The 13,628-nt window shown below is 26.7% G+C and overlaps 2 protein-coding genes across 2 annotated transcripts; one reads left to right on the top strand and one right to left on the bottom strand.

The window, feature by feature from the left end:
• Positions 1-1,431: 1,431 nt before the first annotated feature.
• On the bottom strand, positions 1,432-3,495 carry LOC113552452. The gene is made up of 4 exons (XM_026955331.1): positions 3,435-3,495; positions 2,642-3,065; positions 1,764-2,428; positions 1,432-1,646 (listed from the first exon to the last, which is right to left on the bottom strand). Exons 1-4 carry the CDS (start codon positions 3,493-3,495, stop codon positions 1,432-1,434), a joined length of 1,365 nt encoding a protein of 454 aa, XP_026811132.1.
• A 1,218-nt stretch (positions 3,496-4,713) lies between these two features.
• Positions 4,714-7,678, top strand: LOC113551586 (estradiol 17-beta-dehydrogenase 8). Its single transcript, XM_026953906.2, has 6 exons — positions 4,714-4,877; positions 4,957-5,073; positions 5,123-5,313; positions 5,398-5,576; positions 5,643-5,770; positions 7,450-7,678. The coding sequence occupies exons 1-6, from the start codon at positions 4,847-4,849 to the stop codon at positions 7,533-7,535; spliced, it is 732 nt and encodes a 243-aa protein (XP_026809707.1). The 5' UTR covers positions 4,714-4,846; the 3' UTR covers positions 7,536-7,678.
• The last annotated feature ends 5,950 nt before the right edge of the window (positions 7,679-13,628 follow it).

The following is a 13,628-nucleotide window of genomic DNA, read 5'->3' as shown; positions in this document are numbered from 1 at the left end:
CTTTAAGAATATTAAAAATAAAATAATTTATATTGCAATTTAATGAAAAATTAAGTTTAATAAAAATAATTATAAATGTGTATTTTTTTTATGTCTACTTCTATAATATGTCAAATAAAATAATTATAATTTCGGTAATGATAACATCAGATGTTAAAAAAAAGATATTTAACAAAAAATTGGTAGGGGGTCCGCGATTTCTAAAAATCTTTCATCGGGGGTCCGTGTTCTACAACAGGTTAAGAATCGCTGTATTATAGTATATGTGTACCTCTGTTTATGGGTCACTGTATACATCTCACCACATATATTATGTAGAATTAAGGCTCTATAATATATATAATTATATTTTATGTATAGCTCTCTAGTAGAACTAGAGCACGGATTTCTATGCAATTGCATATTTTTCCCTTTTCACATTTTTGAGTTTACATGCTAATTTAATCGAGGTAAATTAAAATAAAAATCTCGTATACCTTAATATCCCTGCGTGCCTAGGTTGTCTATACGCAAATTCGCCCCTGGCGTAAAGATATATTTTGTATTACTCTTTGTACCTTGTGAATTATAAAATATTCATTTAAAAAATGTACCAATAAAATGTGATATATTAATTTTATTACATTGGTTTATATTTACCTACATAATAATATTATACACGTATGTTACAAACAAATATAATATTATTAAAATTATATATTAAACTATCTATACTTACAACACACTCACTATAATCACACAACAGAATAATATGGCACGAATCATCGACATCGAAATATTTTTTATACAAGCAATAATTGAAGAACTTATAAGCTCACGTTGACGATGTGATCGACGAGTTGCAGGAAACTAGCGCTGTCGGTCGAGTCGACTGTCGAATAACAAAGAATGACTGCTGACATAATTTCCAATGACAGACCTAATGGCGACACAGAGGTGACTTTAAAGGACTCAATTTCGATCAAAGGAGCAGAAATGAGGAATATGTTTGGGGACCTGGTCGGGCTGGTCGTTTAGCTAGATCCGGGTGTGCATATACCGCAATTCATTCTCGCCGACGGAGATTTGTTGCGAAGTGAAAAAGCGTCAGGCGGGTTTTGCGGTGTGTAAGTGTGTGTGTTGCACCCCATGTGATTAGGGTGCGTGGGTCTTGGTTACCACCAGTGGCGGCTCGTGGGTTTTTAATGAAGTAGTGCACATCCAAAAAAAATATAACCAATATAATATATATATATATATATATATATATATATTATAAATTGTATTAAATAATATTGTTTATAAATTTTAGTTATTTACAAATTACTTTTTCTTTTGCTTATACCTATTTTTACAAGTGTCAAGTACCTATAATAATAGTAAATACATAATAATAATAATAGTAATAATACATTTTCAAGTAAAAAACTATGACAAAGTAGATACAAATTATTATATTTCAGGTACATATTTATATGTTAAATCGATTCTCCTCTCTTTTTTTTCTGCAAATCTGTTTATTACTTCTTCGTTGAAGTTTGGAATGTTGTTGATCATCCGTTTTTCGATCGATAACATAGCTAGTGCTGTAAGTCGATCTTCTGTCATTGAATTTCTCAAAAATGTTTTAATACGTTTCAATGTAGAAAACGACCTTTCGGCTTCAGCTGTAGTCATTGGAATAGTTGAAATTATTTTTAAAAGTTTGTAGCTTTCAGAAAATATATGTATTAAATTATTTTCAATTATAAATTTCAATAAATGAACTGATGAATTGATATCACGGAAATCGGTTCTTTTGTAGAACAGTTGTAGTTCAGTTTTAAGTTTAGTAACATCCAAAAAAGGATATGCTTCAATTGTTTTATTAAAATGGTCACCTGGGAAGTTATTTTCGTACATAAGAAATTTGGTAGATAAAAATAGGTGCGAAGCATTTAAGTGGTTTTTATAATCAAACCGTTCTTTAACGTTGACAATAAAAATGTCACATACTTCTTTTGCAGCGATTTTTCTTGTTTCAATAGTATCATCATGTTTTCGTTTTTTCGTTGGATGATTTTGAGAAGTTTCAAAGATGTTATCAATATTCTGTCTTTCTTTTAATATATTTTCTTCGAACCGAAAAATTGCCTTTGAAAGTTCTACAGGATCCATAGTTGGTTTTTGTAGTTGATTATATAAAATATCAACATGAGGCATTAAAGAATGAAACACTCTTAACCAAAATATAAATCTATCGTCAATTAACATCCGATGCAAAGCTCCAGCTTGATTAATTGCTATGGTTTGATTGAATGTTGATTCAATTTCTTTCATACATTCAATTAACGACTCAAGATTCTCATACACAGTATTTACTATTCGACTTTTAAAATTCCATCTAGTATTAGATGATCGAGGAACTCTGTGTTTAAAAATTTTATCTAAAACCGTAACCCGCTGCGGACTGTTGGAAAAAAAATTGGTTATATCAGTTAGGTTTGAAAAAAAAATTCTTATCTCATGATTTTGTGAAGTTGCTTGAATTAAAATTAAATTAAGCTGATGAGCATAACAATGTATGAAATGTGCATTTTTATAGCTATTGTTTATTATTTTTTGTACACCATTGAGACGTCCACTCATCACGTTTGCGCCGTCGTAACTCTGACAAATCAACATATCTGGTGACTCTAGGACTTTTTCCAAATTAAATATTATACATTCAGACAACGATTTCGCATCGTGTCCAGTAGGATTGAAAAATCCCCAAAATCTTTCTACTGGTGTTCCATCCGATAGTAAATATCTAAATATTATTGACAATTGAAACTGAGCAGATACGTCAGTTGTTTCGTCAGCCATTACAGAAATATATTCTGTTTGTTTCATTTCATTTTTAATTCTTTGTTGACATACAGCTAAACAACATTCTAGTAAATCATTTTGGATTGATTTGGATAAACCTTTAAATACCGAAGAGTTCTCAATATGACATTTTAGTACCGAATCTAACTCTGAACTAAAGTTTATAAGACCTCGAAATACGCCGGGATTCTCTGAATTTGATTTTTCATCGTGACCTCGGAGTGCAAGCTCAAATGCTCCACAAAATTTAATACAATTTATGATTTTATTCAATATATAACGATTATGACTTATTTTTTCATTGTATTGTTTGATATTCAACCGATATGCACTAGAAAGTTGTTGTCTTATGTCTTGTTTCCCTAATAGTTTTAAATTTAATTGAGAATTTATGTGTGTCATTGATTTTTCGTGTGTTTTGATTTTAGAAGTTAAATGAATTAAATCGTTTATTCCATTCTTTACCCAAGCGGCATCATTAGATTTTTGACCAAAAAGTAGACAGGGAAAACAATACAAACGATTTGTTTCTGAACAACCACAAATCCAGTCATTAGTTTTATATATATCATTTTTAAATTGTCTTACATAATCTCTCGTTTTACATTTAGTAATTTGTTTAATATTTAAATCTGGAGTAGGCCTACCTTTATTTTTTATTTCCATCTTTTTCTCCAACGAGATTGATGAAAAATTACATTGCAGTATTAATTGCTGTACTGAGTTCATTTTAAAAATTGAAAACAAATACACGAGTAATAATATATTAATATACGTTAATGTCGGTCGTCGATAATAAACAGAAACACGATGGTCACGATTAATAATGTTTTGAATTTCCGATAATGATCGACTAGCTAATATTATCAGCTGATAATCGAAATAATATAATAAATTAATGAGAGTAAAAATAAACTATAATAACATAATAATGCCGATGCCGACGCTCAGCGACGCGGCGACGTCGAAAATAATTCGCTGAAAATAATTTAATTGGTTATGTGCACACAAACAAATGTGCACACCAACTCCATTACAACGCGGGCTGCGTGTATCGACTTGCTTCAATTTTTACACTGTACAAATGTGCACAATGATTGTGTGCACAACTGCACTACTATAATAATACACGCCGATACCGTTCCGTCGCGGACAGCCATTTAGCAGTCGAAATAACCCAATCCAAATATTAAACATAAATACATAATATTATAATATTATTATTTTCATAATACTCTGAATTTATATTTTTATATTTTGAAAATAATTCTTATTACATTACAGGTACTTAGTTGTATTATTATGATTTGTTTTCAATTTTTCTTGAGTTTAGGTAGGTAGTGCACGTGCACTTGTGCACATACACACGAGCCGCCACTGGTTACCACCCTTTCGGCCGAAGACACCAGATACAGGACGACGGAGACGCAAAGATCGGAGGGTATACGAGAAAGAGCACAGATGATGCCTATTGTGTTGTCAATTGAATGTACCTTTTTTTTTATCTTACTTTTTCCTTTGTCTAAAGACAAATTTATTTCATTTATATTAATACGTTTTGTTTTAAATTTTTGTTTAAATATTGTTGTTATAGTTGAGCCAAATTTTTAAAAATTATATTTTTTTTCCATTATTTCATTATTCGAAATAGAATATGTTTTCTGAGCTCTTGAGCCACGTTTTTTAATTGCTGTTTATTTTTAAAAAGACTAATATTTGTATATATTACTATATAGTCTTGTTAAAGCATTTGTTCTGAATTTAATTTAGATATCATAATAAAACATAAGGTTTTTATTTTTATATTATTGTGTGTACTTGAAAAATGTCCTTCCACTCATCGGCCGCTCTTATCAGTCTTATCAGTTCTGGTGTTATCAACAGTACAGAGTTCGCCAGAGAATGAATTCTGGTTGTTATTTTCTTTTGAATTCGTCAAACTTCAGTTTCAGTATTAGCTGTGACATTTTATTTATTAATTAATTTTTTTTCAAAGTTATCCATTTATACTCTTGACATGTTACCAGGAAAACTAGCTTTTGTGACTGGTAAGTGCGATTGTAAATTGTTGAAATGTATAAAATCCTAGTTCAAATGATTTCCAAACTGGTACATACATCGTTGCAGGAGCCGGAGGAGGTATCGGTCGAGCGATTTGCCGTGTGATGGCTCGAGAAGGTGCCACAGTCGTAGCAGCCGACCTAAACATAAAAAATGTACAGACCACTGTTGAAGAGCTCACAGGTAGAATTCAAAACTTATTAGAGATAGAATTTAGCAATACAAATTTTAGGCGAAGGTCACAAAAGTTATCAATTGGATGTGTCCGATGTTGAATCCGTCACAAAAGTGTTGAAACAAGTGTTCACGGATTATTCTGCACCACCGACTGTAGTGGTCAATGCTGCAGGAATTACAAGAGACAATTTCATGTTGAAAATGTCTGTGCAAGATTTTGAGAGTGTATTTAATGTTAATGTAAAGGTAATAGAAAAGTTTGGTGGTCTGATTACAATATTTTATACATTTACCTATGTTAATATTAAAATTGTATCATTATATTCAAAGGGAACTTTTCTTATCACCCAAACCATTTGTAAAGAACTTGTGGAGAAAAATTTATCTGGTTCCATAGTGAATATTGGAAGTATAGTCGCACAACGTGGTAATAAAGGACAGTGCAATTATTCAGCTAGCAAGGCTGCTGTTGAAATCTTCAGTAAAACAGTAGCATTAGAAATGGCACGGTTTGTTAAATTTCAATGTTATAAAAATTGTTAAGTTTTATTAAAATTGTATTGTTTTAATATTAGACACAACATCAGATGTAACACTGTGTTGCCAGGATTTACAGTATCTCCTATGACTGATATGATACCTGGGAATATAAAAGAATTTTTTAAAACTGCCATTCCCATGAATAGATTTGCCGATTCTGAAGGTAATCATTTTTGATATAAATAATATATAATACTTATATTCATTATCGACTTCTGTTACCACATAAGCTTATTGTACATTATTTGTATAGATTGTTTATTTATAATAATAAAAAAAAATATTCATTATCATAATACTTCAAACAAATGTATGTATGAACTAAGTCAATACATTTTTACTAATGAATAATATTAACAATAATAATATTGCTGGATTCCTCCATCTAAATACCTAACTACTTTTAATTATATTTTTATTTCTGTATACTAAAATATGTAGGTATAATAATTAATTTTGTTTTTAAATAACATTGAAAATAAAATTAATGTTCATATTACATTAAACTCTTAAATTTATTTATTTTTTTAGTTTTAGTTTTAATGTATGCTATTTATTATTTATCTATAAAAGTAACAAGTCATTGAGTGATGATTGAGTACAGTAAAATGTTATAAAAATAACTCATTGTTTGTTAAATTTCACTTTATTTTTATTACCTGACCTGACATTGCCATTTAGTTATTTCAACAATTATTATTTTTAATTTTAATTTAAGTACACAGTGATAAAATAATTGCTCATAAATATTATAAAAGTTAATTTAATCTTTAAAGTATACCTATATTATTTTTATTTTTATTAATCTGTGTTGGCTACACAACTGTCTAAATTCCTAGAGTTTAACCGTTTTATTAAAATAAATGCTAAAATAAAAATATTATGTATTATAAGAATATATAATATATTAGTTAGAACATACAACTATTTTTCATTCTTTACTTATACTTTAAAATGTGCCTGTAATTTTATTTATTAAATTCATATTAACACATTGCATTTATTATAATTTTTCTATTGACAATGTTGTAAAATATTAGAATGATGACATTCAAATACTTTTTCAATTATCAAATACTACCTATCAAAATGTATTTGATTAAATTTTAAACATTAATTTATTGTATTGAATATATTTCTTTAATTATTTATTTTTACTCGGAATTTAAAATAATTGGGATTGTTTTCATAATAAACAATTGCCACTAAACTCTTAACTTTTTACACAATACTACTAATATTAATTTTTAATTATTAATATTTTTTGAAATGTTATACACAATCAAATTATAAGAATAATTATTAATAGAATGATAAATATTATGTTATAATAATTTTAAATTCAAATGTATTAATAATTAATAAATAAATAATGTAATATAACAACAAATAAGTTATCTTAAATACTATAGTTAACTATTATTTTATAAATAATTTAAATTTAGTTGTCAAAATTGTTAAACTGTAGCTTTACTGTCTTACTGATATTTAAAATTTAAAAATATGTAATGAAAAAACTCATACATTTAACTTAATATAATTTACTAATTGATTACAATATAATATCTCAACAATTTGTCTCAAAAAAAAAAAAATAATAATAATAATAAATATTTAATATAGTAGTATTGTGTACTTGAATTATATGTTTATATATTTGAATTATTTATCATTGATTTATGTTTTTAGAATGCTGTTAGCGGTATATAATGTTTGCTGATGTTAAAATTTACTGTTAAATTAAAAATGTTGAAAACTTAAATTTTTTGTTATTTAATTTAAATAAACTTGTATTATAAAAATATGTATAATTTAATATATTATATAATTTTAATTTTACAGAAATAGCTGAAGTAGTGACATTTTTGGCGTCTGAAAAAAGTTCATACATTACTGGTACATCAATTCCAGTTAGTGGCGGTTATTAATATTAGAATTATAAATTCTATAAACTTGCAGCTTATACACAGGACAATATTTTGATAAAAAATTATTTTTATACTTAAGATACTTGTTATGTTTTTAATAGTTTTATAATTATATGGATAGTCTACTCGTATATTGGTTATGAAGTTTTTTAAAATAAAAATAATTATAATAATTATTTTGTTTGTATTTATTAAGTATAGACAGTGTTCCAAATTTCATGTAACAGCAGATTTCAACTTGATATACTTAAATTAGGAAAAAATGACTTATGTGAAAACCTTTTTGAATCATATTATAATCAAAATTAATTTGATATTAAATTTATTTTTTTATTAATTAGAATGAAGAGGTCAAGGGGTAACTTTAAAAATTCTATTGGGAACCTAAATTTTTGAAATATTACTTGTGCATAGCTTAATTTTTAATGAATTTTGACGGGTATTAACATACATGTGGTAATAATTGAAGGAAGTATTATCATCTGAATATTGGTGTTAATTTATAAAATTCAACATTGAATAATACTACTAACTTTTGGTTATCATTTTTATTTTTTATCCATAGTTTTTGACAATGCTTACTATTTCTAATGTATTTGTTATAAGTAAACAATAACTTTTTTTTTTTTTTAATATCTCTTGTACTGGTTTCAAATTTAAGTTCTTAGTAACATAGGTGATGAAATCATAATTTATTAGCAGAACTAACATTTTTTTATTATCTTAAGGATTAAAGTGAATTTATTTGTATTCAAACTTAAAGTTAGGAAATTATCTGTTTTTACATTGTTTTTTTTTTATATTTAAATTTTAAATTGAGATTTGTGCATTTTTAAACTGTAATATTCTACACAGGTACACTTACTTGTGTATCAAAAATTATAGTTAAACTTGCTAAAGTAGTAAAATTCTGTTGAGAATGGATCTCAGAGAGAAAACAAGTAGAAGACTTTAATTTAATATTTAGAATATGTATCTAAAAGTGTGACAAATTGTAATCAGTAAATTTATTTCAAACACGATTATGCTTAAAATGATCAGTAGTTAATTTTAACATTTTGATTACAAATCATGAACTATGGCTGGAATAATATTAATATTATCATTGATTATAAAATATAAAGTTATAAAATCTATGATATTATGTAAGTACATGTAAAACATAAAATACATTGTAGAATTTCTGTCACCGGCTTACATACTACAACTTATCAACAACAATTAACTTTGTTCTGTTCCTAGATATCTAGTACTAATATTTAATTGGATAATAGCTACAAATATTTTTTAATATTAAACATTAAATATAAAGAAGAATTGAACACTGTACTAATAAATAATAGACAGTAAGATAATAATTAATATTTCGTGATGTTAATTAAGTTGCCTATCTTCCAATTGTACCTTATATGTTTTTAAGAATCACTATAAAAGATGGTTTTCCTGATGTAAAAATCTAAAGTTATAGAAAAACCATTAGATTATCAGAGTTTAACTTTATGTCTCCCATTAACTAAAAATAAAAAATCCGAAAAATCGCTCTGCTGTATAATAGGTATTGAGTCTACTTATTCGTTGACTAGATCAGTTTGTTATATATTAAAATATATGACGAGTATAATTATTTGGATTAAATGATAAATCATCGTAAAAATATAAATACACTCAGTGGCGTATTTATAAGGGAAGAGTTCCACTCTCTTCCAGGGATTGATAATTTAGCAAATAAGAATAGAAAGATTAATTTATACATATAAATAATATATAGTATAATAAACTTCACCCCCCCCCCCAAAAAAAAAAGAAAAAAAGTTGTAACTATGCCATTGAATGCATTATATGTATAGTACTATACTGTGAAAAACGATTTTAAGCAGCGACGGAAAAAATAAAATAATTCGTGATTTCGTCAAAATTTGATATTTAAATCAGACATTAATAACAATCAAAAAAAAAAATTGTTACTAATATATATATATATTTATAGTATTTTTTAATATTGCTATAAGACAATTTTATGAGGAACCTTTTACTTAAAAAAATTATTATTAATAATAATTCAAATAAAAATGAAAAAGGTTTAAAATATCTATTTATAAGTGACTTAAAAGACCTAAAATATTTTTAAACTTTATTATGTCCACAAATATAAATGCAGATATTTGTTGAAAATGTTATGTTTAATTTTACACTAATGTTCTTATTTTTTTTCGTATTTTTTTTTTGTTTTTCCCGATTATTTTTATTAAACTTTAAGAAATTAGACTCTAAAACTGTTAAAATAATAAATGATGAAAAATCTGTACTTATACTGTAAATATTGTATATTAAATGATAGCATGTTATAATATTAAAAAACATTACGCATTACGCAATGTAATACTTATTAAATATTTTATTTTTCCACGAGGGTGTTTAATTATGTAATAAATTAATAAATGCATGTTTACTGCTATTATGTACTTAGTGATTTACGCCTAAATATTATTAGCTAGGTAATAAGTTATAAGTATAATATAGATTATATATTAATCTATATTAGATATATTATATATTATAATCTATTATATAAATTACAACTACCTAGGCATTCTCTACATGTCATATTTTTAATTGAAATTACACTAAACGCTTAAATTGCTTTAAATTTATTACTTCAGTAATATTTCAGATTTTTTAGATTATATAGTCAATTCTACGGATTTTTTATTATATTATATAATAGTATGTACATTGTACACTGTTAAAGCCGTTAAAGTTAAGTATAATTCAGAGGCTGGTACTTTATAACGATACCAATGAAACTAAACTATTTGAATTATGAAATAAAAATGAAAGTTAGATGACATTTATCATATAGGTTCATATACAAATTGTATTCTTTATTTGATAAATGTAATTATGGTGGGGGTAAAAATTGAAAATAGCCCCTTCAATGTTATATAAAAACTGTCACTATCGACAAATTAGATAAGCATTAGATATAGGTTCCAAATTTTTAGTCAAACATAATTAATAGGTACCTATTTATTTTGATGTTCCTAATAATTAATCAAATATTATTTATGAAAAATTCAATAAAAGATTTAAAATATTATGTATAATCATAATTGTTGCAAATATGATGTAATTATATCTATATGATAGAGTAATTAGATATTATATACAGTGAAATCTCTAAATACCGGACACTCTCGGTCGTCGTAATTGTGTCTCTTATTTAGAGGTTTCTGCTATTCAGAGGGGAAAAAAATTCTCGAAAAAAATTAGCAAAAACTAATAATTACATATAGGTATGTACAACGTTTATTTAATATGCGTATAATAATGATATACCTATGTATTGTGTTTGTAATATTTTACAAATATTAATTGTAAATATTATTATGCATGTAAAAATTAACGAAAATTAACATTTATTGAAAAATTAGTTGGTTTAGCTTGCTCTTGATACATAGTAATTTCGCGTATTAGCTAATGCATTTTCTAATTATTTAACTGCGAATATTTTCGTATGTAATGGAATCATATACATAACTAAGTACGAATACGATAACTTCACAGAACATAAACTAGAAAAATGTTTTTATCAACGCGATAGTGGACGGATAAGATAAACTATAATTGTACAATGTACATAGTATAATATGTATAGTACTAAGATTAGATTAGATATAGATAGATATCAAGGCAGCCCACAATTATTTTATATTTAAGATAAAAATTATCAAAATCAAAAATTATATTACCATAAAAAAGTGTACGTTTGGAGGTTTTCCTGTTTAAAAGTGTTGTAAATATATAGTACCCCTAAAAATTTCCGCTATTCGGACGTGTCCACTATTGAGAGGTGTTCGTTAAGGGAGGTATCACTGTTTACTTATATCATTAATCGTATTATTAATATCGTTGCACATTTTGTTTGAAACGTTGGACTCGACTTGATACCTATTTTATGTTTGACGGTGAAATTTTGACAGCTATATAATAATGCATTGATTAATACCAATGAATGTATTCTTCTTCTAGTTAATTCAGTAATTCACTAATCTGATCCAAGACAATTTTGTGGTATAAGGTGTATCGTGTATTCATGTATAATATTAATGTTATGACGCAGTATAAACCTACCCAATGGAATTGTAGGTTTTAAATATGATAATAAATGCGTGTGACCGATATATTATGTGTGCGAGGACAGAAAATTGATCGAACGCGCCCCCGCGTACATACTCGTATTATATAATATATATGTATAATAATAGTAATAATAATAATATATAATATGGTTCGTGTGGTTTATCCGAAGCACATCTGCGTCGTTGTACACGCTTTGTGCGGGACGAACGCACTGTTATTTTTTCCGATCTGTGTGTATTTCGAGTGGATGACTACTATGACCGTGTGTGTAGGAGTGGGACGAGAAGCCGCGGGATAAGGGCACTCGAGGTTTCGGCCGGTGCATTGTGAAAAGGTTTTTGCGACGAAGATAGACAGAGAAACATCTGCAAAGAGAGAAAGAGAGAGAGAGAAAGTGATAGAGAGTCTAGCCTAGGTATATATTATATTATTATTATACGCGAAAATACAAGAAAAACGGGAAAGCTTCAAAAACGAAAAAAAGAACCATTATATTCGGGCAAAGCACGAATATTTTAAATAATATTAAAATTATAATACGCCGTCATCTGCAAAATGTCAGATATTGTATTATATTATTATATTGCAAAATAATTATTTCATCTCACAAATAGTGATCAGCATATGCCCTTTAGGTCAGGGTAACGGCGAGTATAGAGATGTGAGACATGTTTGTAGTAACAAAATATTTAGGTATAATTGGTTTAAGAAATGTATGAATAATATTGTTAAAAGTATTTAAAATACAAATAGTATTATTGTTTTTTATAATATAAAATAAAAGTGTAATGATTAGGTTTTTTTGATATTGATTTTACTAACATTCAAGTGATGTACGATATCTACTAAAAACAAGTTAACTTAGAGCAGAATAAAATTTTTAATTTGATCGCTGAAAAAATCAAAAATAAATCTCACTTGAAAGAAGCGACAGCTAAGTGTGTTCTACATTGGCTTAGTAGGTCCTATTTACAGTCGCGTGTATTATACATTAAACCTCAACATAATAATAATAATAATTATCAATAATCATACATTCCTAGTACATACACTCAATAATAGCTAGGTAGCTGTTTCTACTTACACATAAACATCATAAATTAAAGATTATATTCTTTGGAACGTTTTCGAGATTGGGTATGAAAAATAAATCGTATTTTAGACAAGTCATTATAATGCAATAGTATAATACTGTACACAGAAATAATTATACAGAAATCGGCGAACCATGCAAATTTAGCTCAGAAGACATCGACATCTTCAACGTATAGTGCCTAATGTCTATATGCTTGGTTACCTATTATAATATCGTCGAAGGTAAACAAAGATTTTAACTATACGCGTGATTGCAATTTGCAGGTAGTTTTGCCAAGCATATAAATATAATATAAATATAATTGGTAATTGGTATGTATTGTTTATACCTAAGCATCAAGTTGTGTGACATATATAGTCTTATAAAGTACAATAAGCTATGTATAATATAGTAATAGTTCTTCATATTAAATTATAAATTGGCAACAATTGCTTTTAAACTTAGTTATGAATTAATGATAAAAATATCTACCTAACTGCAGTGAGGCGTGACTAGTAAATTAGCAATGAAGCAATAGTATATATTTATAACGAGATTGGTAAATTGGGTTCCAAATGACCTTATCTCATTTTGGGGCTGGGTCCCGGGAAAAAAAATTAGTAGATAAGTTGAATCCCAGAAAAAAATGATAGTACGTCAAATTTTATAATTATTATTGTATAAATATTGTATAAATTATATAAATTAAAATATAATATGTGGTTTTTATAACATTATGTTCTCGGTAAAAATTTAAATGATAAAGACTTGATAAATTTAAATTGGGTTATCATATTAAAAGTATATTTTGTAATTTTTTTTTTATTATTTGTGTATCTATCGATGTGTAGAATAAATTAGTGTCCGGGCGGTGTACT

The sequence above is a fragment of the Rhopalosiphum maidis genome, chromosome 2 (assembly GCF_003676215.2).
Source record: "Rhopalosiphum maidis isolate BTI-1 chromosome 2, ASM367621v3, whole genome shotgun sequence".
Lineage (NCBI taxonomy): Eukaryota > Metazoa > Arthropoda > Insecta > Hemiptera > Aphididae > Rhopalosiphum > Rhopalosiphum maidis.
Note: the sequence above shows the minus strand (reverse complement) of the source record. Positions and strands in the feature narration are given on the sequence as shown.